General features: G+C 40.7%; 1 protein-coding gene across 8 annotated transcripts in view; it reads left to right on the forward strand.

Annotated features, from left to right (window-relative positions):
• Positions 1-26,971, forward strand: part of clip1a (CAP-GLY domain containing linker protein 1a) — a 35,147-nt gene that overhangs the window by 4,081 nt on the left and 4,095 nt on the right. For 5 of the 8 annotated variants that reach the window (XR_013791197.1, XM_079515262.1, XM_079515259.1 and 2 more), the window contains exons 2-24: positions 4,417-4,700; positions 4,943-5,493; positions 6,514-6,638; positions 6,736-6,955; positions 7,077-7,274; positions 7,807-7,898; positions 8,811-8,871; positions 12,970-13,074; positions 14,272-15,180; positions 15,412-15,528; positions 15,813-15,870; positions 16,009-16,092; positions 16,309-16,465; positions 16,947-17,112; positions 18,518-18,733; positions 19,834-22,266; positions 24,173-24,310; positions 24,451-24,557; positions 24,899-24,998; positions 25,106-25,158; positions 26,004-26,109; positions 26,231-26,285; positions 26,448-26,500. Coding sequence is in view for 7 of the 8 variants with exons in the window: in XM_079515262.1 (XP_079371388.1) it covers positions 4,619-4,700; positions 4,943-5,493; positions 6,514-6,638; positions 6,736-6,955; positions 7,077-7,274; positions 7,807-7,898; positions 8,811-8,871; positions 12,970-13,074; positions 14,272-15,180; positions 15,412-15,528; positions 15,813-15,870; positions 16,009-16,092; positions 16,309-16,465; positions 16,947-17,112; positions 18,518-18,733; positions 19,834-22,266; positions 24,173-24,310; positions 24,451-24,557; positions 24,899-24,998; positions 25,106-25,158; positions 26,004-26,109; positions 26,231-26,285; positions 26,448-26,500 (6,186 nt within the window). In the remaining variant the exon portion in view is untranslated. The remainder of the gene's footprint in view (positions 1-4,416; positions 4,701-4,942; positions 5,494-6,513; positions 6,639-6,735; positions 6,956-7,076; positions 7,275-7,806; positions 7,899-8,810; positions 8,872-12,969; positions 13,075-14,271; positions 15,181-15,411; positions 15,529-15,812; positions 15,871-16,008; positions 16,093-16,308; positions 16,466-16,946; positions 17,113-18,517; positions 18,734-19,833; positions 22,267-24,172; positions 24,311-24,450; positions 24,558-24,898; positions 24,999-25,105; positions 25,159-26,003; positions 26,110-26,230; positions 26,286-26,447; positions 26,501-26,971) is intronic. The other 3 variants (XM_079515263.1, XM_079515264.1, XM_079515265.1) reach the window with 3 other exon arrangements.

A 26,971-nucleotide genomic window follows, 5' to 3' on the forward strand; every position in this document is an offset into this window, starting at 1 on the left:
GGTTACTATGTTAGGATCCTGGTCACGCTTTCAATGCTGGTCAAAATGTTTAAGCAGTGTCAATAAATATATTTTCTGTACAGCATGTGTGGACCTCAGAAAGAGGGTTTGTTTTCTTACCTTGTTATGAGCAAACTAGTCCGTTCCATGAATTATTTATTTCCGTTGTGCAGTTTAATAGTACATATTAGAAATAAAAATAGGCTCTCATTGACTTCCATTGTAACGGAGAAACAGCTCTCAAAGTCACTCTTTTAGAACACTAAGCTGATTCTGACCAGGAAAACTCATGCAGCTTTATTTTTAATAAGAAATGTCAACGTTGCCTTGTTTTTGTTTTGACTTCAGTGTTGCCACATTGTGTGAGAGAAATAAGCCAACCCACCTCCAAAAACAAGCCAACTCTTAAAGCCAAATCAAGAAAAACAAGCCAAAACAAACACAATAATATGACCATATATAATCATAATACAAATATTGTATGCATTTATCATTATAAATACTATGTAGGCCTATGTCTATGATAATTAATGTTTTGGTAATGTATTACATACACTAATTATTAGCCTTAAGCCAAAAGTAGCGGGAAATAAGCAGACCTGGCAACCCTGACAAGTTTGTGTGGAAAGAAGTTCCGGTTTGCCTACAAAACGATCTGATTGGTCCAAATCTGTACACCCACTTCTGAAGTAGCCTCGGTCTCAGGCTTACCATCCTGGATGTAAACAAATGTATTTGATCTCGTCCACTTGTCGCAAACACCATACACAATTTTGGACGTGTTTGAGGGAGACACTTTAGGAGAAATGTCTGGGACTGCAGCTGGGTGCATCTCAAACAGCATGGCGACTTGTTTACAAACGAGAGTTGGGAACACCAGAACCGCCTCACTGTATATCTCCAACCAAAATAGTTACTTTATAAATCTATCAAAAGACGAAAATAAAACGGGATGAGTTTTCCTGATGTCATAAACTGTCAGAATCAGCTTTTGTTGTGTTCGCTTATGTGCTAACTGACTGACTTTGAGAGCTGATTCCCCGTTATAATAAGTCTATGAGAGCCTATTTTTATAGATCGGCTCTCTAGATAGGGCCTACTATTAAACTGCACAACGGAGCGAAATAATTCATGGAATGGACTAGTTTGCTCATAACAAGGTAAGAAAACAAACCCTCTTTCTGAGGTCCACACATGCTGTACAGCAAATATATTTATTGACACTGCTTTGACCAGCATTGAAAGCGTGACCAGGATCCAGACATAGTAACCGTTATTATTATTGGCCAAGAACGGGCTTGGGTGGGACTTAGCGAAGAGTGAATTAAGCTTTTGTTCAGAGCAGAATTAAGTTGTTTTTGGAAGCAAGTTGTCTGCTTCCATTTGTTGTATCCTTTTTTGAGTGGTGCAACCACTCCAAGGAACAGCAATGTCCATGTTCACCTATATGTGTTCACCTAACTAACTATGTCACTATGAGCACGAGTACCAAAAGTGGTGCTGTTGTGCCAGAAACAGAGAGAGAGAGAGAGAGAGATACTGCTGCCTGCTAATGAGAGACAGAGAGAGAGAGAGGGAGAGAGGGGGGGGGGGGGGGGGGGGGAGTTGCACCACTCAGTTCACACGGGTGTGATTTTCTTTTTTGTACCACAAAAGCATCAATCATTTGAATGCTTTCTTTCAAGGGCTTGCACTTAAAGTCCTCTTGACCTGAGGGCACCAAACGGTATCATTCAAAGGCACAGCAGGGGAAAACTGGAACACTGCATATAAAGTAGGTCAGTCACTGCCAGCCACCCTTCGCCACCCTTCATTCTGAACTGAGAAATATCTTGGTGTGCACTCATGCACTGTGTGTATATGACTAATGTGTCTTGGTTGTTTTGGTTACCCCAGCTAATAGGAATACAATGAAGCTATGTGCCTGTGAGGCTGTGATGTTGTTAAACAAGCTCTAAAGCAAAATTTATTTGCTGCCCTGTTAGACAATTTTCTTAATGGACTTTGTTAAAACGGCCTAAACAGCCAGTGCAGAAAGATACATCTCTAAATGCCCCTTCATATATATTACTTATGATAGGACTATTTCTTATATAAACCCTGCTCATGGTAAGACACAATAATTGAAGTTTTTGCAAGTTATTGGCTGCAATTTTGAGTGAATTCAGTTTATATTACCGTAATATAATGTTACTGTTATTAGTTATCTGATACAAGCCACTATTGAAACAAGTAATTTACAGGCCATCAAGGCATTTCTGAACAAAAAATGTTGGATTAGTCATTTAGACATTGCCAGACTGCTAGAAAGGCTTCTGGCCGCTACGGGGCCTTCACGTCTATATTTGCAGGCTGTTTTGCCACCTACAAATCTAGTAGAGCTGATCAGAGCATGGCCAGTCAAATCTGGATGTTATGTTTGTAACACACTTCATTTAGCCAATCAAATCTGTATATTACATTTGTGATGCCCCCCCCCCCCCCACCCCCCCCCCCCCAACAAGCCATTTCTTATATAAATAAAGGAAAACAATTCAGATTGCGTTCCATAAGGCATGAAAGGGCATTTTAAGGCAACAACAAGGAGACCATGCTTTGCAGCGCATGCAGTTATCGGCTCCACTTTTAAACGTAAATCTAGTAATGTGGTTGTGGTGGTCGGTCCTTTAGTAATCTTTTGGGGATTATGAAAAGAGGCGGCCACCATTTGACAGCTCAGAATGATGGATTATGAGCTGCTGTTATGGAAATGTTTTTATGTCATGGTCAGGTCAAAACCATGCGCATGATGGCATGAGAAATGTCTATGAAGGTGGTAGGATATGGAGACTGCTTGCTGACTGGGTTGTGCCAGCCATATTTTTAGGTCCAACTCTTGCCTGGATTGTCCTGTGCTGCAGAGCTTGTTGTCATAACAAAACCAGAATGCCCCCTCACTGACACTACACTTTGACTACACCACACCATGTCACTGGGTGTAGATGTGCCGTAAAGTCACATGTATACTTTCCATTTAGGCTAGCTATTAGTTGACTCCTAAACAGTAGCTATCGAGTAATGCTGTCATTGCTACTCAGAATGGCACTTGAACTGCTATTACTTGTAAGTAAGCATGTGGTAAACACATTGGGGTCGTTTTCCTTTTATAGGCAGCCTGACTTTATTCTGATTAATTAAGTGAACGTTTATAAAAGTCCAATACGACAATTTAGGAAAGAAAATCCTCTATACCTTTTCATTCAGTCATTTGTTTTGTGGCATTTTAATCTCCAATTTCTAACATCAAAATCTTACTGATGATCAGTAAGTGCTTGAGATTTGGCCTCTCCACAAGATTCGATACACCACCAAGATACCATGTACCTGTCTAAATACTTCCTTAATGTCAACTAAGTTCACACACCAACACCAGAGGGAGCTCAACAAACCTTGTTCAACCCAAATTCGGCACAAATAAGAGACTAAATTAATTTCGCTCCTATGCCACCAAAATGTGGAACACCCTACCAACAGCCATTAAGACATGCAAATCCCTTGACTCCTTCAAAACTGTTCTCAAAGGGCACCTACGGACAGCTGCAATTCGAAACTGGCCCCTGTAAAATCTGAATCCCCCCCGCCCCCTTTCCCCTGTATATTTACTGTATATTTTTGAGTGGTGTAAACCACTCCTACAACTGGCTTTGTTAGTCTGTCTGTCTGTCTGTGCTCAAAAAATTAGCATGGTTGCTACGGTCACCCAGTTCACACGGGTGTGATTTCATTACGTCAGACATTACGTCAGACCACAGCTGATCAGTCTATATAAGACCTTACACCACTCAGTTCACACGGGTGTGATTTTTTACCTCCTTACATGATTTCCTGTTTTTGTTGAGTGGTGTAAACCACTCCTACAACTGGCTTTGTTTGTCTGTCTGTCTGTCTGTGCGTAAAAAATGAGCATGGTTGCTACGGTCACCCAGTTCACACGGGTGTGATTTCATTACGTCAGACATTACGTCAGACCACAGCTGATATATAAGACCTTACACCACTCAGTTCACACAGGTGTGATTTTTTTATATAGAAGTGTATATTTGTACGTCTCTAAATGTTCTGATGAATAGAAAACGGTGGACCCTGTTGTAAACCAGTTAAATGCTTTATCAATGTGTCATCCACAGTAACAGTCTTTGTATTGAGTTGTGCTTTCATGTGAAATGTGCCCATTCTGCAAACTGATAATAAATACTTCAATCAAACTTCTCTCATGCATAGCTTTAATGGCCAATATTGGCTAATATTACTGTTCCACCAATAGATTGGTCAGGTTGTAATGTGAATAGCTTAATGGTGTGTCAATCTTTAAAGGAATTGTGTTTCAGTGAGGTATAAGTGCACTCATTCACTTGTACAATTGTTTTTTCTCAACAGGTTCGTTCTCAGCAACATCCTTTTTACTCCCTCCTCCCCTTTCCTTTTTTTCTTTCTTTTTATTTACTTTGGGTTTGTTATTTTGTTGCGGAGGAGACAGCTTTGGTATCAGAGCTAAGCCAAGCTGTGTTGATGGTCTGCGGACAGTCTGTTCCCACTGACAGACACAACCCTTTTGGATCCACCACTAACGAGAGGAATCATGAGTACAGCCAAACCCAGTGGGATTAAAATTCCCAGCAAGATAGCCAGGACAACAGCCACCAAGGTTGCCCCAAGCACAGGTAAGACTTCTCCATCACCATCCATTACCAGGTAGTCTCCTAGTAGCAGTGGTTGTCGCTACTGGAAGAATGTTGTTCAAATATGAGCTACGACATAACTTCTGACCTGTACAGTGTCACAATAGTTCCCCTCTGATCGTATGCAATCTTCTTTCATTTGCAATAAGGGGCACAAGGTTTCGGAAGCAGTTAGGATAACTTAACAAGACTGCGATTTCACCCTATCACTATCTCCTTTATAGCTGGACCCAAAGCAACTGTGGCTGACAAAACAGCTGCAAGTGTCAGTGAAGAGCCCCAGGATTCTGAGGAAACCTTTGAGGTTGGCGAGAGTGTGTGGGTTAATGGGAACAAACCAGGAGTCGTACAATTCCTTGGGGAGACACAGTTTGCTCCAGGACAATGGGCAGGTATTGTTCTGGATGAGGCCATCGGGAAGAATGATGGGTCAGTAGCTGGGGTCCGCTACTTCCAGTGTGAGGCCTTGCGAGGGATATTCACCCGTCCGTCTAAGTTGTCTCGCACAGAAGGGGAAGACAATGGAACTCAAACTGCTCCACCATCCCGCGCTGCTTCACCCACACCTTCAGTTAGTAGTGTGGTCTCCCATACACCTTCTACAAAATCAGCGCTTCCCTCAACCACTCCGGCCTCCAAACAAGTCACATCTGCTACACACCCTATAACAACTTCCAACTTGGCACGTGCAAACAGTGAATCAATCTCCAACCTCTCAGAGACTGGATCTGTCAAGAAAGGGGAGAGGGAGCTCAAGATGGGTGACCGCGTTTTGGTAAAGTTTATACAATATTCTGTTATTTATCTCAGAATCTCCTAATGTTTTAAAACACGATTGTTTTGCAAACACTTTTTCAGTAGGAATTCAGTAGGAAAACAAATTAAAATCAAACTCAAGAACATTGATCATTAGTGTGGTTGCCCTAACAGGGCAACCAGACTATTGTAATTGGAACACTTTATTTTTCCACTTATTATTTCTAGAGTAACTCTAAATTTCAAACTACTACTCCTCCCACAGTTTTGACTGTATGCACTTGAGCCATATCTCAAATTGACCGGCTTCATCGGGAATGGTGTGCTTGTATTTTGTTAATAGAAATGTTATATAGTTTAATTGATATGAATTTATGTCCTTGTTGCCGATATTATCCCAGAGAAGGAAGGTGGGTGGCTAGAAATCTACCTCTTGGCCTTTTAGGTGTCAAAATCACAATAACGCAGGTGGGTTACTGGTCAGGAGTCACAGGACTCACTGGCATTCTCCTCTCCTTTCTCCATGGTAATCTCTGAGGAATGTGTTTGCAATATGACCTCTTCTACTTCACCCTCATATAACCTCACTAGCCAGTGGAAATAGTAGCACTGATGTATTTATTGTAGTTAATCCATGTCTATGTTGTTGTCCTAATTCACAGCCAAATGCTGCCCTTTATAAGTACAGTACCTTCCTTCCTCTTGACAGATTACTTTTTTCTCTCCCTTCCTCCAGAGGAGGCTGTATAGCACCATATTATGCAAAGAGGAAGTCTGTAACTCACACACTAGGCGGGAGAGGAAATGCCCCCACAAAAAGAATTTGACCAAATTGAGTCACCAGCAAACCATACATCTGTGTAGTTGAATATTTCAACTACACAACTACTGCATAGTTCTGTTACATTTATGAATGCAAGGCATGCACCTATTGATTTGTTTCCCCGCTCTTTTTTCCCTTCTTTTTTTGCTATGATGATGGTATTATCTCACCCAGGGTCTCGAGTTCTGTCTGAAAGGTTTTGCATTTCTTTTCCAGGTTGGTGGTACAAAAGCTGGAGTGGTACGTTTCCTTGGGGAAACGGATTTTGCCAAAGGCGAGTGGTGCGGTGTGGAATTGGATGAACCCTTGGGAAAGAATGACGGGGCAGTGGCAGGCACAAGGTAACAAGCCACTCTTTGAAAGAAAAGCACTTTTGATTAATCAGCTACACAAATATTATAAAACCCATTAGTCTAATTGTTGCCAATCACATCTCAGATATTTTCAGTGCCAGCCCAAGTATGGCCTATTTGCACCAGTCCACAAGGTGTCACGCATTGGCTTCCCTTCCACCACACCAGCCAAAGCAAAGACGACCGTTCGAAAGGTAGTGACCACAACTCCATCAGGCCTAAAGCGCAGTCCCAGTGCCTCTTCCATCAGCACCATGAGCTCTGTGGCATCTTCTGTCAGCGCCAAGCCCAGCCGCACTGGCCTGGTGAGACGTGCACACACAGCAGCATCAAAACTATATAAATGAATGAATATGAGTGCAGTAGGCCGTCTTTTTGTGCTCTATTTCACCAGCTTGAACATGCTTCTCTTCTGTCCCTACGCAGCTCACAGAGACGTCATCGCGGTACAGTCGTAAGATATCTGGTACCACGGCTGTTCAGGAGGCACTGAAGGAGAAGCAACAGCACATTGAACAGCTGATGGGTGAGCGTGACATGGAGAGGGCTGAGGTTGCTAAGGCCACCAGCCATGTCGGGGAGGTGGAGCAAGAACTGAGCATAATGAGGGACGACCAAGAGCAGGTCAGCACCATCTCACAATGCCTGTGGCCTGCAGCTAATTGACTACAACACCATATGTATAAACATCCTCCATCTCTTAAGGCTCAACTACTATGAACTGCGTTTGGATGATGGACATCCTCCATCAATTAAGGCTTAGTCTCTCGAGACTTGTTTTGTCAATGGGTTCCCAGATTGATTAAGGTTTAATTTCTATGAACTGGAAAGTCTACAATGTGTGTGTGTGTGTGTGTGTGTGTGTGTGTGTGTGTGTGTGTGTGTGTGTGTGTGTGTGTGTGTGTGTGTGTGTGTGTGTGTGTGTGTGTGTGTGTGTGTGTGTGTGTGTGTGTGTGTGTGTGTGTGTGTGTGTGTGTGTGTGTGTGTGTGTGTGTGTGTGTGTGTGTGTGTGTGTGATGAACATCCTCCATCAATTGAGGCTTAACTACTGGAAAGGAAACATTTTGTGTCTGTGTGTGTGTGTGTGTGGGCATGTGCGTGAAAAAGTTTGCATGCATTTTCCCCTGTATTCATGTTAATTCTTTTCATGGCTAAGATGGAGGCCAAGATGGATCAGTTGCGTGCCTTGGTGGAGGCAGCAGACAAGGACAAAGTAGAGCTGCTGAATCAGCTGGAGGAGGAGCGGAGGTAAGGTTCCCCAGAGCTACTGTACATCTAGTCAGGAAGACTACTGGTATTATGAAATCGATCTGCATAAAACTTTGCACGCACACAGGTAGAACGTCCACCCCAAACACATTAGCCTGTTATAGCTCCTGTTCATTTATAGTAGTACACAGACAAATCTTTTCGGTCTCCCAGAAGTGTGCGTGCAAAGTTTCACGCAGATTGGTCTACTCTAAACCGACACAGACCCAAATGACCATAATAAAACATGGGCACATCAGAAACACATAAGGTCTCGCATAGTCATGGATGTTACAGGTTACAGGGAATGTCAACGACATGGAGAGCGGTGCAGTGAAGTGGTAGAAGCACTTGGTGATATCATTATACTGTAACAAAACAAACACAAATGCAAATTATTTAGGGTACTACATATTAAGGTTTAAAAGAAATGCAAAGCCCCAAACATGCTCACTGCTCAGCCTATAGGGCAGGCCTACTGTAGTTCGACAGTGTTGCATACCAAGAGCAGATCTCTCGTGTCCTCACTATATTTTGGCAAGTGACACCACTGCATGATGGAGTAGATACTGTATGCTGTCAGAAATTGTGGATAAACAAGAACAGCACAGCATCTGTAAACAAAGTGTCAAGATCACTGCAGGTATAGCGATCAGTTGGGTGGGTTACTGCACATGCATGTTTTTGCGAACACGCACGTTATGTGTATTACATTATGGTCAATTAATGTAACATTTTGCCGGAGATTTTTTTTGCGGTCACGTTGGTCAGCTAATAAAATGCCTAGCAGAAAGAAACCCTGGTCTCGACTGTATTAGCTCAACCATATGCCCTATTTATTATTATTGCATTTTAGAAACAACAGTTTCTTCCAATGTGTTCAAATGTAAGGGATTTGTTGATCTTTAACAGGAAGGTGGAGGACCTCCAATTCCGTGTGGAAGAAGCTTGCATAACCAAAGGAGATCTGGAGGTAAGTACATAAATCAGGCAGTAACATATTTTCACGTGAAATACTGCACTGGATCTCAGTCAGGATTGCCTTTTTATCCTTGACATGAGTGATTTAGAAGATGCCTTTAATGCAGACTTATTTGACAAATTAAGATCAATCTTAGTTGTCTCTCCAGGTGGCTGTTAATTGTGATTTAAGATGCAATTGACTGCCATTCTTGTCGGAGCCAGTTAATTATGGCAATGACTGAGCATTTACATTATCTGCAGTTCTTGTTGCAGGGCTCTCCTGTACCAAAACGTAATATCCACAGCTGGTGTCCTTCATATATTCATGAGGTTGCAAAACCTCTCATGTTCTCCAGCATCTGAAAACGGTTTCTGTTTGCGCTGACATCAAGACAGGTCATAGCTTTTATGGACAGTTATTTCACTGGCAGTGGCTGTCGTAACACAGCCTTTGTTTTGATAAATGTCAGATGATTCATGTCCCCATCTTAAGTTTGCGAGACAGAAAATTGGACTCGTATCTGTATTGATTCTGATCAAAAGATTTGTTATTATTCCACAGTGCAACACCAGTCAGGTGATCATCCTTGAAGGCGTCTCTTCTCAAAATAGATCTTTAGAAATGAATACAACAGGGTTAGAATACCCCTTTATCTTCCTTTCTATACTAACAAACCGTTTTATACTTACCAATGTCTACATGTTTATTAAATACATGCATGCAGCTTAAAAGACATACAAAAAACTGGAACAAGGAGACCAAGCCTCTACTTTGTGTGGTCTATTTGCTTATTGTTTTATGTGGATTTCAAGCTGCTGAAGGTGTGCTAATGTTGTTATAACCCGCAGTGCCTCTGTATTCATTGATGTGATTTATCCCCCCCCTCCTCTTGTCCTTCATGTTGGCCCAGTGCTTAGCATGGAACCACTGGAGATGCTCCCCTGCCATTTCACTGCCTAGTCACGGGCCAGAATTCAAACTCCCCATATGCAAGTAAAGGGAAATGGCACTCAATTTAAGAATTCATGCACTTCCTTTTTTACGGGAAAGTGCATGCATCATTAATCAATAGTTCACACCCAAAGCAAAAAGAGCTAAAACTCTTTGTCATTCCATATTGAACTCCAAAAGTCAAAAGTGTTATTGTTATTGTAGTTCTATTGGTCCTTCAGTCCTACTGCATAAGTGCATTCTTGGTCCTTCAGTCCTACTGCATAAGTGCATTCTTGATATTGACACAACTGTAGAGCTGAATCTATTGATTATTCACAAAGGTCTTATTGGAAAACATCAGCAGAGTCCCGTGCACCTCCACCCAAAAGGCAAGCTCACTTGATGATGATGGCACTGGCATATAGTCCAAAGTGCCAAGAAAGATCAACAACAAAAAATGTAGCACTGAGCTAATCCGTTAATTCCAATAAAGATGGTGTTGCCAATACCTTTTGCTGCTCTCAGTAGAGTGACCCCTACACCTGAGCTAGCATTGCAATACCGTTGCCAAGAGTTATATTGTAACCATTTGTCACACGTGTCAGCAGGGTGAGCACCGCTACAGATCATTTAATAATGGTTAAAAAGGTTCAAGTCCTACTATTTGTCACATACTGTATGTGAAATTTGTTCTCCGCATTATCATTTGTAATTTATCTAACCCCCCCAATCCAACCCTTCATGCTGAGTGCCAAGCAGGGAGGCATTGGGTCCCATTTTTACAGTTTTTCGGTATGATACGGGCGGGGATCAAACCATGACCTCCCAGTTTCAGGGCGGACACTCTAACCACAAGGCCACTGAGCTTGTAATAACTTATAAGTGGTTTGATTAATTGGCTATGTTGTTTGCAATATAACCTATGGCAATAGGTGGCAGCATTGAACAAGTTGCTAAGCATTATGGGAACTGGGCAGCACATCTTTACTTAAATGAAGGGGTTTGCTGGGTTTTATAGTTAAGCTGTTTGGTTTTTTTTGGTTGGAGGGCACTTTGGACTTCATCTTTGCCCGTCATCCTATGCCCTTTGTAAGGACAAATATACTGTTTTAAAATTGCGATTGAAATGATAAAAGTCACATTTGAGTTTTCTTTGAGTCTGAATTAACATACTCTGAGTGGGTGGATGTGTATGAGACTTTGCTGTCAGAAAGGTATTGTAAAATGTCCCCAGGTGAACTGTCAGTGTTAGCATGAAAGATTATACTTAATGTTTTTTCGGAACTGGCCATTTGCACTGAAATTATTTCATATAATGCTGAAACTCAGTGGTATTCAACCTCTTGTGAAGAAACTAAAAGTGAACTGAATTTACTGAACTTACAGTAGTAACATGTAAGACTAGAGGCACTAAATTGATCATGAAATGGTATCATTGAAATTAGGGATGTGCCGATGAGACATTTTGGCCGATATCGATATCTGATATAAATAATTGCTGTTATGGCCGATAACCGATATTACCGATGTTGATATGATCTCATTCGGTATTCAAAAATTATAATAATTTTGTCCATTCTGAAAAATACATGTAACAGGGTATCTGCACTGCAGGCTTAGGGAAGTCAGATTTAACTTAAATACCTTTTATATTTAATGTGAGCTTGTAGATCTGTTCTAGCTGTTACTTTGGGCTTGTTTATCTGTAAAGACAGGCCAATTAATTTGACTGATTAATTAATCAGGCTGATTGATTAATCGAACCAATGCCGATTAATCTAAAAACAACTAAAACCGTCCGATACCGATTAATCTCCCATCACTAGTTGAAATGCATATACTTCACCATACAGTTTTAGGGTGTGAATAGGGAACTTTGATACGAATTCCCTGGGAAAACCGTATCGGCAATAATAGTAATAAGCATGAAACAGGATAGGTACAGTCTACAGATGAGACTACAGAGAGAATATAAAAAATCACACCCGTGTGAAGTGAGGGGCGCTAATATATTAAAGTCTAACTCATGTTGATTAGGTGATGTAATGGTGATGTAAAACAAACGGTGCCAACACAAACATTAAATGCCATTAACAATAAAGAGACTATGACGTAATGAGGGACAATATGATGTAAATTTTCCCTTCATTGTCAATAGCATTTTTAAAACGAACATTGAACTAAAAACAAACTAACCTGTATATAGGAGTCAAAATCAAGTAATACGAAAAACAAATCCCATAGCCCCATATACTCTTAAGTGTTAATCTTTGTGTCAATGTTTACTTAATTTGGCCTGATCACATACGAGAGAAAGCAACATTGGTTATAATAATAATAATAAACTTTATTTGTATAGCACCTTTCATACATAAATGCAGCTCAAAGTGCTTCACAGGGCAGGACACAAAAATAGAATACAATAAAACACAGTCAAGTAGTTAAAATGATAGAACAATGGCAAAGAACAAAATAAAAGTATAAAAACATAGAGAAAAAATAAATAAAAACACAACATGCAGCAAATCAGTCAGGACAGAGTAGGAACGCAGATATTAAAACTCAACTAAAAGCAAGAGTGAAGAGGTGAGTCTATGATACCCTGACAAGCTTTTTAGCTTAATATTATGAACACATGTCAAGCATGTAAATTCCCCACTCACAGTATGTCTACAAGAATGCAGTTATGTTGGAAACTTAAGTAAAATAGTTTCTGAGGAGCATAACCATTTCAGCTTTCTCTTAATGCAGGCCTTCATGGTGAAGTCAGTTTTATTTTCTAATTTATTTCTCAAATGTGTAATTCATAACGGTGAACTCTTTGCTTTCTTCACCAGGTTGCATGATTACAAACTGCATCCCATACGCATATCCATAACATGTGACGTTCTCTTTTGCTGCTTGTTATATAACGTTCCATCCATCCACTCCTTGGAATAGTCGCTGTGTACCATTGTTCAAGGCCCCACCTGAATGTTCTGCATGGGATACCCTTTCACCCTCACGTCACCTCCCTTCCACATCACTTGTCTCTCCCCTCCTCTCCCCATCCTACAAACACACACCAACATTCTAATCACTCCACTCTATCCCCCTGGCCTTTCTGTCTGCATTGGGCTGGCATGTGATGGTGGCACTGGTGTGTTCTCTTCCTCTCCCCTTGTCTACTAACAGACGCAGACCAAACTGGAGCATGCCCACATTAAGGAGCTTGAACAGAGCCTGCTCTTTGAAAAGACCAAAGCTGAGAAACTCCAAAGAGAGTTAGAAGACACTAGGGTAATGGCTTCCGCTCTGCCGCTTGCTGCTTTCTTGGAAAGAGAAATGAGGGGACCGGGACAATGTTAGAAACATGGACTAAGGGAACACAAGTCGTTGCTGAGGAGTGTCAGGGCCTCAGGTGGGCTTGTGGTTAACACCCAGAAGAAAGCTAAATGTAAAAAATAAAAAAAAACACCACAAAACGTCACATAATAGAAGAAATTGATTGACATTTGGTTTATTTTAACTTAACCAACTTAAGTATACAATAGTTATTTCTTTAACTTGAAAGTCTTGGATCTACATCTATTGGCTGAGTCAAAATGTTCATGTCTGTTTTTGCCTTTACTGGTAAATGGTGCTGTATCTCTGTTTCATCAGATGAACCTCTGCCTAGCAGCCCAACTACTTGTTTCCTGTTCTCCTTCCCTGTACCCTCCCTGCTCCTGCTTATCTTTTATTTTTGGGGGACATGTCCCCACCTCTTGTCTTTGCTTTTTGGGGGGGTCCCCACCTCTTGTCTTTTCTTTATGGGGGGTCCCCACCTCTTGTTTTTGCTTTTTTGGGGGGTCCCCACCTCTTGCGAGTCTTTAACATGCTCCTCTTCCTGGACGGTGCTGCTTTGTGTTCACCTGGGGTATCACAGCCACAGAGGGCTATCCATAGTTATACAATTCTAAATCTCTTAGTTATATGAGGTTGAAGGTCATAGTTACACATTTGTATATTTATTTAAACAATGCGAACAAAATTATTTTTTTCCTGGTGTGTGTGTGTGTGTATATATCAGAAATAACAAATATTTCCTTTAAATTCAAATTGAATCCCATAATTATGCCCTACACTTACAAGTGTTTATCAGTGGTGGAAATAATTGTCAATTTTTATAGTTTTGACCATACCCTCTAAACCCAGAAGAGGGCAGTATAATGTTTTCTTGCCTATCCAAAGTAAGCATGTGTCGGCCTTGTAAACTGAATTGAATCAGTCATTATTGGAGTTGGGCCAAGTTTTACTGCTGTTCTTTCTTGACCTATGAATTTTTGATGTCTGATATTGAGTGATTTCCATTATGGATCATCTGAAAATGTCCATTTATTCATAGTGGCTTTTATTAAGCTTTACTAAGGAATCATGTTGTAAAAGTAAGCAGCTCCATGTGTGAGATTGTCCTTTGTGTTATTTGTCATTGGTGATGATTTATCCACCCTGCAGGTGGCCACTGTTTCAGAAAGATCCCGTATCATGGAGTTGGAGAAGGACCTCTCGCTGCGAACCCGAGAGGTAGCTGATCTGCGGTTCCGACTAGAGTCCCAGCAGGGCTCTGAGGGTTCCGACTCTACTCTTTCACCTCTCCTAGAAGAGATGAGCTCACTGAGGGCTCAACTGGCCTCCCAGGAAGCCACGCAGCAAGAGGAACAGGTGAAATACAAGGAGAAGCTGGAATCTCAAGAAAAGACCCACAGTGAGGCGCTTGCCCAGCTTCAGGCCTCTTTCGTTAAGCTGTCTGGTGACAACGAGCAGCTACGGATGCGCCTGAGTCAGGCAGAGAAAGAGAATGCAGATGTCATTGAACTGTGGCGTAGCAAGCTTGAGTCAACCGTTGCCTCTCACCAGCAAACCATGGAAGAGTTAAAGGTGTCCTTCAGCAAAGGGGCTGGTGACCAGACAGCAGAGTTAGTGGAGACCAAGAGCACCATAGAGAGGTTGAAGGTGGAGCACAAGTTGGCTTTAGAAAATGCTGGTTGCAGACATGAGGCTGACACCAGAGTTTGGGCTCAGGAGATGGAGGCTCTGAAGGCAAAGATGATGCTGTTGACCGAAGAGAAGGAGCGACTGGAGGAGTCTGTGCGGTCCAGCATCGATACTGCTGAGGAACAACATCTTGTTGAGATGGAGGATGTGCTCGGTAAACTGCATGCTGCTGAACAAAAGATAAATGAGCTGGAGGAGAGAGAGGCACAGTTGGCCCAAGAGGCGCAGGACAGGATGAGAGAAACCAAAGAACAGATGGCAGCAATTGAGACCATGCGCTCCAAGGAGGCTGAAGGTAACCAGGAACTCCAGACCTTAAACACCCAGTTTGAGGAGGCCCAAACCCTGGCAAGCTCACAGGGTGTCAAGGTGGGTTCCTTTGCCTCCTTTGCTGTTGTCAAATTCCACTGCAATTTCATGTTGTTGTATTAAACCATTAAAACTGGGAAAACATCTGTCATTTTAGATTTTAGCTACTGTATATATCGTCGCTGTAGGGCTGAAACCTAAATTGGGGCGACAATGAAAAGAATGGATGAACAAAGTTTCTCTCATATTTTATTCTCACTGGTATTATTATTCATCTGACCTGTGTCGTAGGTCATTGAGTTGAGCTCCATGCTGGACAGCAGACAGCAGGAGCTGATGTCCTTACAGCAGAGACTGTCCACTGTACAACAGGACAAGGACACTCTGCAGCAGGATGTGGGGACCCTGGTGAGCCTTGATGCTGATTTATACTTGGTCATAATGATTATGACTGTCGCCCACAGAAGATAGCCCATCTAAATGCTCAAGCATGTAAATCTGCTTTAAAACTCCACTTTAGAAGTGGCTGCTTTGGGATTATGAATGAATGAACTTTCTTAATCTAATTTTGTTTGGGACCTCAAGATGAGGGAATTACAGGGGGCATTATCTCATCATTACAGTAATCGCATTCACACCTAGCATGGCGCATTTCATGAATTTACATGAAGCTGATATTAACTTTTTCATAGAAAGAAAAGTTGGCTGAAAGCACAGAAGAGCAGACTAAAGCAGTACAATCTATGCAAGGTACGTAAATGACACAATTTGTTCTGCCAGTCAGATGAAGGTCTTAATGATTTTAGTATCATAAGTTCTGCTGTATGATTCTGTATAATGACATGCCTGGATGTGAACAACAGCCATTTCCCCCACTTTATTTTCCAGAACTGCTTGATGAGCTCAGTAAAAAGGAAGAGCATTGCACATCCCTTTCCACTGAATCAGATAATCTAAAAAGCCAAATTACAGGTCAGAGAAAGGGTTACCATCACAATTATGATCAATTATTGTTTATATAATCTTAATTTGTTTTACAAATTGTATCACAAATAAGCAAACACAATCGTAACATTACTTTAAAGAATGATAGTAAGCATGCCACCCCAAAGCTAGTAGGCAGTTTTTATAATACTCTATAGAAACCTGATGACCATAACTTTAATATCATATGATATCTTTACTTAGGTTTGGAGAGGAAACAAAAAACTGGCGATGAGAAACTTGATCAGCTAACAAAGGACAAGGCCAAGCTGGAAAGCGATATTTCAGGCATGGTGAAGTCATCTGGCAATAGTTCAGTACATCTCACCAAAATGAATGAAGACCTAGTGCAGAAAGAAAGGTAAATGTGGTTTTAGATAATGTATGTTTGACCAATTTGTTGCTGATTAATGTGAAAGTTGCAAAAGACTGGAATATGAGAAGTTGCTACTTCAAATCAACATGTGTCCTTCTGTGCAAGTGCAACTGATGAATCATAATCAGTTGTTAGAAACACAGACATACAGTGTGCATATTCATTTTCATACTGATCTGTGTAATCAATACTCATCTCTTGCAAGTTAACACTTTTTTTTAAAAATAAACTAAACAGTTTGTCTGAATAAGTACTTAAGTACCCTATTTTATACATTGACATATGTTTTTGTACAAAAATGGCGACAATAGTCAATCTACAAGCTCCAAACGTGATACATCACCACAACGCATTGTGAGTTTATAGATTGGCAATTTATGTTATTTTACTAAAATGTATTACTTTTATAATCAAATTGATTAGTTCAATTAACTGTTGGACCCCTACACTTTCTCCAATCATACAGGAGACTGGAGGAGTTACAGAGCCAACTTGCAGAAGAAAAGGAACAGGTGGCGCACTTGTCCGAGCAACACCAACAGGAAGTGTCCCGCAAACACCAGGAACTGAAAGAGACCAGAGATGACTATGAATCTCGAATAAGCACCCTCCAAGAGAAGACTGTTAACTTGGTGAGTTGACAGTTAGCTGTGGTAGAACAGTAGATACTAGGCAGTTACATTTTCAACATGGGGTGAACCCAGGGTAAGCACACATGCCGTTTCAGATTATTTTCAACCTGGGGCAACTGCAGGGTCCATGCAGACATACAGCATTGCAGACATCTGCCAAGGAGGTCCTTGTGACCTGTCCATGGGAAATGCTGGGGTTGGTAGGCTTTGAGTACACTTGACTATGAAAGGCAAAAGACAGTCCCTAGACCAGGGGTGCCCACACATTTATGACGTGAGATCTACTTTAAAAATGACCAGCTCAACAAGATCTACCCACTGAAAAAAGAAGTGTACCATTGCTGAAAATAGTTTAAATATATAATGTACCTGGGGGGGCTTTGGAATAGGGAGGGGGGAGAAATTATGACAGGCAGTTTCTGCTGTCAAAATATGTCCCCCGTATTTAACTTAAACGCCCAATGCATTCTCAATGGCAATAGCACAAACTTTGCCATGCTACAAGTCCTACATACTTACACCTAGAAACCCCATTCAAACCTATTTAGGTTCATCTTATGGTGAACATGTTTGCCTGAAAAGAAATCTTTGAAATGTTTCATAGTTTTAGAAATATAGTGCTTTCAAATTTGAGAAATTCACAATGGGGCTCAATGGCAGATATTGGCACGTCAAAAAAGCACTTTCACCTAGAAACTCCATTCACACTTTTTATAATTCAGCTTACTGTGGAGACACATGCCGGAACTTTTTACTTTGAAATGATTTGTAGTTTCGGAGTTATTTAACTTAAACGCCCAATGCATTCTCAATGGCAATAGCACAAACTTTGGCATGCTACTAGTCCTACATACTTACACCTAGAAACCCCATTCAAACCTATTTAGGTTCATCTTACGGTGGACATGTTTGCCTGAAAAGAAATCTTTGAAATGTTTCATAGTTTTAGAAATATATAGTGCAAGGACACTTCGACACCAACTCTGGGGGAACCCGGGTTCGAACTGGCTACCTTGCAGTTACCATCCAGCCACTCTACCCCCTGAGCCACCTCCGCCCTGTTTTGGTTTGGTTTTACTATAGTTTATGACAGAATGGAGAGAGAAAGCTAAATTCATTGACAAAGTACATTTGGAATTTGTCACCCATCCTACACACCCTATAGAGTTTCCAAATGTGTACAGGTATATACATATCCTGTTTTCAACACGCTTAAGCACCTTAACTGCACTCTGTCCCATCCAGGCCCGGTGCCAGAGGGGTCCTGGTACCGTCAGTTGCAAATCCTCGTCATTTTCAACTGCCCCCTCAGTCATTTCATCCTGAAGCCGTGCCTTGTCCCATCCAAACAACTACAGTATGTTATTGCTCATTATGTTTTGTATTTTTCTTTTCTATTGTCTAGGAGAAACATTTGCAACAAGGTGAGACTGTGGTTAAAGATCTGAAGGCCTCACGGGAGAAGGCCATCTCTCAGGCCTCTGAGCTCCATGTGAAGGAAGTTGAGGAACTGCGGGGTCAGGCTGACAAACTGAAGCTGGAGCTCGGCTCCTCTAAGGAGAGAACCCAGGAGCTAGAGAAGTTGGTATCCGAGCTGCAATCGTATAAGGAACAGGTCCAGGTGAGTACCTGGAACCACAGAGTTGGGGTTTTTAGTTTGCCATGTTTCAGAGTACCTAGAAATGGTTGTTTTGGTGTGTTAATGTTGGGGATGACAATTAGCCCTTCACTAAATCCCACCCCAAAAAGCGATTGTCCAATGCCAATCCAAATAGTTTAGCAACGGTTGCTATGCAGGTCAAGCTTTCTTCACTGCTAACGTGCCTATTGGACAAGGATGGGTTGGGGAGGGACTTAGTGAAGGGCTAATTAGGCAGTGATATAAAAAATGAGATGGTGTTCAAAGGTGTCAGAGATTAGTTCTCAGGGCCCGTTTGCTCAAGTTAGATTGAAATACGGAAATGAGAAATGACAGGATGCTGAGTTGATTCAGTCTCTAGATTTTACTGTTAAATTACCATTATGCTTAAGAAGTCTGTTTTGAAAAGTTCACTTTGATGGACTTATTGACATATTTACAAACCGCCAAGGACAATGACCTGTACTAAGAAGCAGGATGTGGGGTTACACCAAATATCTTCACCGAAAATAGTGAGGAGTCTGTCATAGATGGTTGTTGTACTGATGTTTCAAAACAGGCAACCTCAGGCATATGATACACTTCCTTCAAATTTGTCTGAAGGAAATGTACTCCAGTATTATTTATTTTAGTATAAATGTTGCAGACTAGTGGATAGAAATGAGCCATTGCCCTTTAAAGGGCAACTTCACTGATATTGAACATTAATCCTTTCATTCCATTGTGAGGAGAATCTGACTAAATCTGTCTGAGCGCTCGTTCTTTCTGCGCTGGAGCTCGCTGGAATCCTACATAAGACGGGATAAAATGCATTGTTTTACATAAGCTGGCGGTGATTTTACAGCACGAAGGAATGCTGGTGATGGAATTTAGATTTATTGCAGTGGTGAGGTGAAACTGCAATGCAACATAGTTCAGGGTGGTTTCAGGTGTGGTTTTGGCTGCTTTGTTTTTTTTTATGCTTTTCCAGCTTAACCTTGCCATTTGCATATTATTTTGCCCATATCTGCTTGGTTTATTTTTGGATTCATCTTACCATTTCCTTTATATACCCCTCCCTTTTTTCCCCCCAACTCTCCCAGTGTGTTTCTGCTGAACTTGACTCCTCCAAGCAGGATGTTGAACGGTTGTCCAAAAACCTGGAAAAGCAGATTTTAGATCTTGACCACATGTCTAAGGAAAGTAATGATGTTAAAGCTCAGAAAGCTGGACTGGAAAAGCAAGTTTCAGATGTACAAGTCAAGTTCTCTGCATTAGAGGTTACTTACCAGGAGCTTTCACTCAAGAATGAAGAACACCTAATAATAAGAGATAAGCTTTCAAAAGACAAAGAGGAATTACTCACCAACAACAAGCAGTTGGATGAAAAGAAGATTTCTTTGTGTAAGGAGTTCGAGAAACTCAAAGACGTTCTTCAGGAAGCACAGAATGAAACACAAAAACTGAAGTATGCAGAAATTGAACATCAAGCCCAAATTGAGGAACTTCAAAGAGAAAACAAAGGGAAAAATGAGATTGTCTTGAAGCATCAGCAGGAAATTCAGCAACTTGAAGCGAAGAAGAAGAAACTTGTTGAAGATTTTGAAAACATCTCTAAAGAGAGAAACAGACTTCAGGAAGAGTTCAGTCAGAGCAGGTTGAAGTTGATGTCAGAGAGAGATGATGTCGTTTTGGAGAGAGACACTGCCCGAAATGCAAAAAAAGCTCTTGATAGTAAGAATGCAGAGTTGCAGGCTAAAATTCAATCTTTGAGCCTAGAAAAAGAGGAACTCACAATGAAGAATACACAGCTTCAGACTGAAACAGAATTACTGACAAAAGAGAATAATGAAGTGAATACTAAAATCAGTGCAGCCATTTTGGACAAAGAGAGCCTCCACACAATCGATGTAGAGCTCCAGAATCAGCTAAATATCTGTAAGAAAGATTTAGAGAAGTCTGTCCGTGATTGTGAAGAGCTTCAAGCCTCAAAAGCGAGCCTGGCCAAGATGCTGGAAGAGTTCAAGACAAGCAGTCAAGTTACTGATTCTGAAAGACTTCACCTTCTGCAGGAGAAAGAGGACTTGCTTGCATCCCAACGAAAGGTCTGTTCTGAGAAGGAGGAAATGACTAAGGAGAGGGATGAATTAAAAGAGAAGCTTCAGGTCACAACAGAACAGTTGTCAGCATCCAAGCAGAAAATGACAGAAGGAGCTTCATCTTTTGAGCAAGAGAAGCAAGCACTTCGTCTCCAAAATGCAGAAACTGACAAATCTCTACATGCTCTACGAAAACAGAAGATGACCATAGAATCCTCATTGGAGCAGCAAAAGGTGGAGATTGAGCATTTGATACAGGAGAAGGGAGAATTAGAAGAAAAAAACACAAAGGCAATGTCTGAAAAAACTGTTCTTTCTCAAGAGCAAGATGGTCTAGTTGGCAATATCCACAATATGAAGGACCAATTGGATAATTCTGCCAAAGTAATTTCTGAACTTACTCAGGAGAACTCCAGTATGTTAGCAATGCTAGAGGAAACCAAACTTAAAAGAGATGAAACAGAAGCCGAGAGGAGTTCTTTAAAACGAGACAAGGCAGACCTACAAAAGAAATTGCAGACGAATCAGTTTGACATGGAAAATCTCGAGAAAGGAAAAGCTAACCTCTCTGAAGAGTATAACGGATTGAAAGTTGATGCTGAAAAGGTTCGTTTGGAGCTTGTTCAACAGGTAGATAATCTCACTAGAGATTGTGACCAACTACAATCGCATCAGAGAACAGCTGACAAAAGTGCTGAATCCTTGCAGAAGGAGAGAGGGAGTTTACTTCAGCAGGTTCAGGATTTAAAGGGTCAGATAGAATCAGTGTCAGAGGCCAAGAACCTTCTGGAGGGCAAGCTCCAGGGTGAAACCATTGAACGGAACAAAGTAACCTCCAGCAATGATGGGCTCACCAAAGAGATTGAAGACCTTCAGAAACGGTTGTTAATGCTGACACAAGAAAATGCCAACATGTCGTCTTGCCATAACACAGCTGATGAGGAAAAGAAAGCTTTAATTGTCAATGTTGAGTCCTTGGCCACACAACTGAAGCAGAAAGCACAAGAAAACGATCAGTTGGCAGGAGATAAAGAAAGCTTGTCGGCTAAGCTTCAAGACATGGGCCAAGAGATTGCCCGTGTTGCTAAAGATAAGGAAGCTCTTTTAGCTACACAAAGCATGATGGAGCAAGACATTTCTTCTCTCTGCAGTATCCAGGAGAGTAATGATGAAGAGCGTGCAAGGCTTCTTAAGGAGATGGAGAAGTTGCAGGCTACACGGAAACAACTGGAGGATGATGCTAAGTCCCTACAAAAAGATAAAGACTGTATAGAAAAACAGGCAACAGCTAATGTGATGACAAGCCAAGAACTTTCCATCAGTGTTGATAAACTAAAAGCTGAGAGAGATGCTCTGCAAATGGAGAGAGATGAAGCCACACAGCAAGTCGCACAGCTTGAGACCCAACTCAAAAATGCTCTTTCTAAGCAGCTTGAGGTATTCCCCTAATAACAATCCCTGACACTTACCTACATGTTAGAGTTAGAATGGCTGGAGATGTATTGCCTTCTCACTGCATGCTTGCTGCTTTGTCACTTTGTCCTACTTTTCTTTTTTATGTCTAATCTCTCTCTTCCATTCACTAACTGCTTTTTGGTAAACTATCTCCAAGCCATTGTTGTTTCCTGTGGACTTATAACGTGATCTAAGGTTCCAGTCAGGTTCCAATATTGACGTTTATAAAATATAGATGTGTATATAACCCTACTTGGAACAATTATTTTGTATTATTTGACACAACCTTTGGAGCTCTCTTTTTTTATAGTTTTTATTGGATTCTTTCCATTTTAAAATACAAGACACATGGAGCTCTCTGACTGAATTTGATGAGAAATGCTCATCAGAATTCTAATTATAGAGGAAAGGGTAGCGGGGAAGGCTAATAATGAAATATCAATTCAAAGCAGCTCTCCAGAGCCATATGATTAATTCACAGTGCAAATACACACATTACTTTAAAAACTACTTTACCTACTATTTTCCAAAATATCCGTTCTGAGTCCACAAGGTTACAAATGTCTGTATATTGTGTCTGGTTTATTTTCCATTAATGACCACCTCATTATACATTACCCCTTAATTATAGTTTTAGATTTTGACTAAAGGACCATACTGCCTGGCATGTTTAGCCCATTTACTACAGGTCATGGCCATTTTCCAAAGCATACCATAGTCTGTTTAATTTGCAAGAAAGCCAGTACAGTGTGTAAAATCTGCTTTCAGAAACTTGCTGGACATAGGCTCCATTTTTGTCTCCACCAGGCCGGACGGCTGAAGGCCGGAAACAATTTTTGCTCTTGTCCATCAATCCATGTATCTGTGGATGTCCATGTATTGTATGTGTCTGTGAGCATCACTGGACCAGTCGGCGTGATACCTCCATCCCTTTTCAAATGTTCAAATCGGCCTCATGGTGGCATTACACCTCATCTACACAGGCAAAGAGAAAGCCTTCCGATGGCTATATCATGCGAAGAATTGTCCATTGCGTTGCGATGTAGCCAGAACCAATCAAATAACCAATAAATAGTAGCGTGTGGATCTCAACCAATAAAAGTGTTTGGGGCTGCGAAACCTCGCTCAAATAGAGACTCTGGGAGCGAATATACAGTAGGAGGGGTAGACGACGTCGCTGCACGGTGCATTGTCGCTTGCGGTACGTCAGGACAGTCACAATGAAAAACATATATTCTAATGAGAATTCATTGTTCGCTTGCATTGCTGGCAGTGTAGATTAAGTGTTATGAAAGGCCACTTCACAGGTTTAGCCTTTATGGGGAGTGGAAATTTAGATCAGGTCCATGACTAATATGTAACTAACTTTGACATTATTATTCAAATATGCTTGGTAATGTTTAATGACTGTGGACAAGATGTCAACAAGAGTGAAATCTAAAAATAAAACCATTACAGAACATGGTCCATATGATTCGAAATGGCCAAAGCTGTGAATAGACAATGACATACTGATGGCAGTATGGTCCTTTTAAGATCTGGGCCGTTAATTCCATAGTGCTTCATGTAAAATACAGGTTATCTCTGGTTTTGGAAAGGGCCATGAACAGTGCACAAATCTGTTTAGAATTTAGATTGGCATGATCTTTTGCACTATTTAGATCCTAATTATTATAGTGGCACAATGTATAGGGATAGCTAACACACAAAGCATGCAATTTAATTCTGCACAATATGTACTTTAATTTGGTTGATAACAGGAATTATATCACTTGTAATATTTACAGATCTTGTAATAATTGTATAATAGCTGTTGACCGCAACCTATCCCTATTCAGATGGTAATGCATTATTTTTATAAACATATTTTTTCTCCCTCACTGTCAAGGTTGCCGAGGTCTCTGGGAAGACTGGTGAGGCCCTTGACCAACTGACAAAAGAGAAAGGGAGTCTGCTGCAGGAGAAGACTGAAGCTCAGGCTTTGGTGGAGCAGCTCCAATGTTCTAAGAAGGAAATGGAAACTCAGGTATGAGTAGCACCACTGCTTCTCCTACTGATATTTCTGAGTCATAGTGTTGGGGACTTTGTCAAAGTACATGCCCACCCTCCCATTAGCTAATTTTAATATTTTTAAAAATAAATATGTTTATATTTTGGCGGTCTTAGCTGGAAATGTTGAAGCAACAGAATTCCAAGTACCAACGTCATCTCAAAGTATCCAAGGAACAGCTTGGCTCTGAAGGTCAGAAGATCACAAGTCTGTGTCAAGAAATGTGAGTATACCATTCGTTTTTAGGGCCGATTCATACTCCTATTTTAGAGCCGAATAAAAGTCGGTTCGGCGCTGTAGAGCCTACAATGTGACGTCATTTGAGGTTCGGGTGGGGGCGTGTACCGTCCTAAAGTCGGCTCTTCGGTGCTACTGAAAATGTCTGACGAGACGAAATCATTTCGGCACTACAGCGCCGAAACAGCGGTAAAATAGGAGTATGAATCGGCCCCAAGTTTGGATTGAAAGTGAAAGCAGTAGATCTCCAATGGCGTTGTAGAGTTTCATTTGTGGGGGTTTGCTTGAGATATGCAACAAGCTTGTACTTGTATTTGTTGTGTTTAGTGAGGCACTAAAAGAAGCAAATTCCATGAAGTCCCAGTCCCTGGGATCTCTGCAGGTGGAGAACAACAGGTTGACTCTGGAGCATGATGGCAAACGCAAGGTTAATATCTTTCCTACCTGACTTTCTACATCATAAAACATTTTGCATTGCACTTATTCATTTACAGTGAGTGAACAAAATAACTTCTATGTGTTTGTTTTTTCTAGCTGGAGGCTGAGTGTTCAAAACTCAAAAAAGAGTTTGAGGTGCTGAAACAAAGGTAAATGTAAAAGTAGTAATTGTGTTGGTTTTGGCAGTAACTTTTAAATTCGAGATGCATTCAAACGGTATGTCTTTAAAGAATCTAATTATTTTAGTTTTTCACCATGCCTGACTGGCTGGATCTCACTAATATGTAGTGCTGTTAGTGTTAACCTTGTTGTGTTTTGTCCTCAAAGCCTACCAAACAATGCCTTCAGGTATCCCATGCCTTTTAATGTTGCATCATGTTATCATTGTAATGAATGGAAGCAGAGCCTAATAATAACAGTGATGCATTCCCATAATGATTGTCACAAAGGAAATGCATCACTGTATAATGTATATCATTGGTTAATACATCATTGGTCTTATATCAAAAGATAATTTGGTGGTTTTGTGGTTTTCTACAATTACTACTACATTTCGTTGGAGCCATTGTGTACCAATTTTCATGAATGATTCCACTTAGCTTGTCTCAGCATTTACAGTAGGTAATTATTCCTATAATGCTCTGACTCACTCCAACACTCCTTATATGCTATAAAATCAATTGAGTTCTTTTGGTGTAATTTATTTTCCTGGTGAGTAATATTATATATATTATAATTACATGAATGGCACAAATCATATAAAACAAATGTTAAAATCTTCAATGATACTGATGTGTTGACATGGTTACATTGTTGGCATGGTGTATAGTGAACCACACTTTATAAGCATGAGCAAAAATACATGTAAGCCGTTTGTATTTTTGATAGCTGTCAATGGCTTCCAAAACACCATGATGAAAGCTAGTGAAAACTAGTGATGAAGAAAATGAAGACTATTGTAAAATGTATTTTTCATGTGCTCTGCATTTAATAGAGAGAACTCTTTGAAAAAGGAGTTGGACAAGGAGCAACAGTCTACGCATAAAAAGAGTGCCTTAATATCAGAGAAGAACCAGGAGTTGGATACTCTAACAAATGAGGTGAGAATAGGATATGCACTGGCACTCCTACAATGTTTCAGATTCACTCCTTCAGCAGGCATAACACATACTGTAATATAAGTTGTCACCATTGACCTGCTTTCTTTTTCTTCATGTACAGCTGTCTGTGTTGCGTAAAGACCGTGCCACAGTTAAGACACTGCAGTGTGCCACAGGTAACACTGTTTAACTCAGGCCTACAAATATTTCAAATAGTTTTAATTTAGCAATTAAATGATTTTAACTACGAATAACTGAGACAGATAGTCTCAATTTGCTATTAGGCTATTTGAGCGTTCATGGTAATCTTTTAATGTACTGAATGACAATACTTCCAGGTGATGCAGTCTTGGACCAGTTGAGGGAAGACAAGGAGACGGCAGAGAGTCAGGTATTCATTCCATAATGATGACTATTGACCAAATCATAATCCTGTATGTAGGTGCAGACCAATGTGTATGATATAGTTTATAAAGGCAATTTGTCATATAGATCTTCATGTGAAAACCTGTACCTTTTGCCCATAAGATTTACCATTTATCAATCTCACTTAATATATCTCTGCTGTCGGGAAGAAACCAGAAAATGAAAAATATATATATTCTTTTTTTCAGGAAATGAACAAAACCTTATATTTTGAAAACAAAGCAATACTGCCTCATCAAAGTTGGTGTTGTGACTTTATATATTGTCAATTACTTGCATGTTAGGAGGAGAGGTGATGGAGTTGGATGTTTTAGCAGACAGTTTGAGGCTCCAATGGAGTTAAGAGGTTTTGCCCAAAGCACTTTTTACTACTTTTCATTGGTTCAATATTGTTTTAACCAACACACAGACATAAAGGGTGTTCAATAGCATTGAT

This window comes from Electrona antarctica, assembly GCF_951216825.1.
Source record: "Electrona antarctica genome assembly, chromosome: 12".
Taxonomy (NCBI): domain Eukaryota; kingdom Metazoa; phylum Chordata; class Actinopteri; order Myctophiformes; family Myctophidae; genus Electrona; species Electrona antarctica.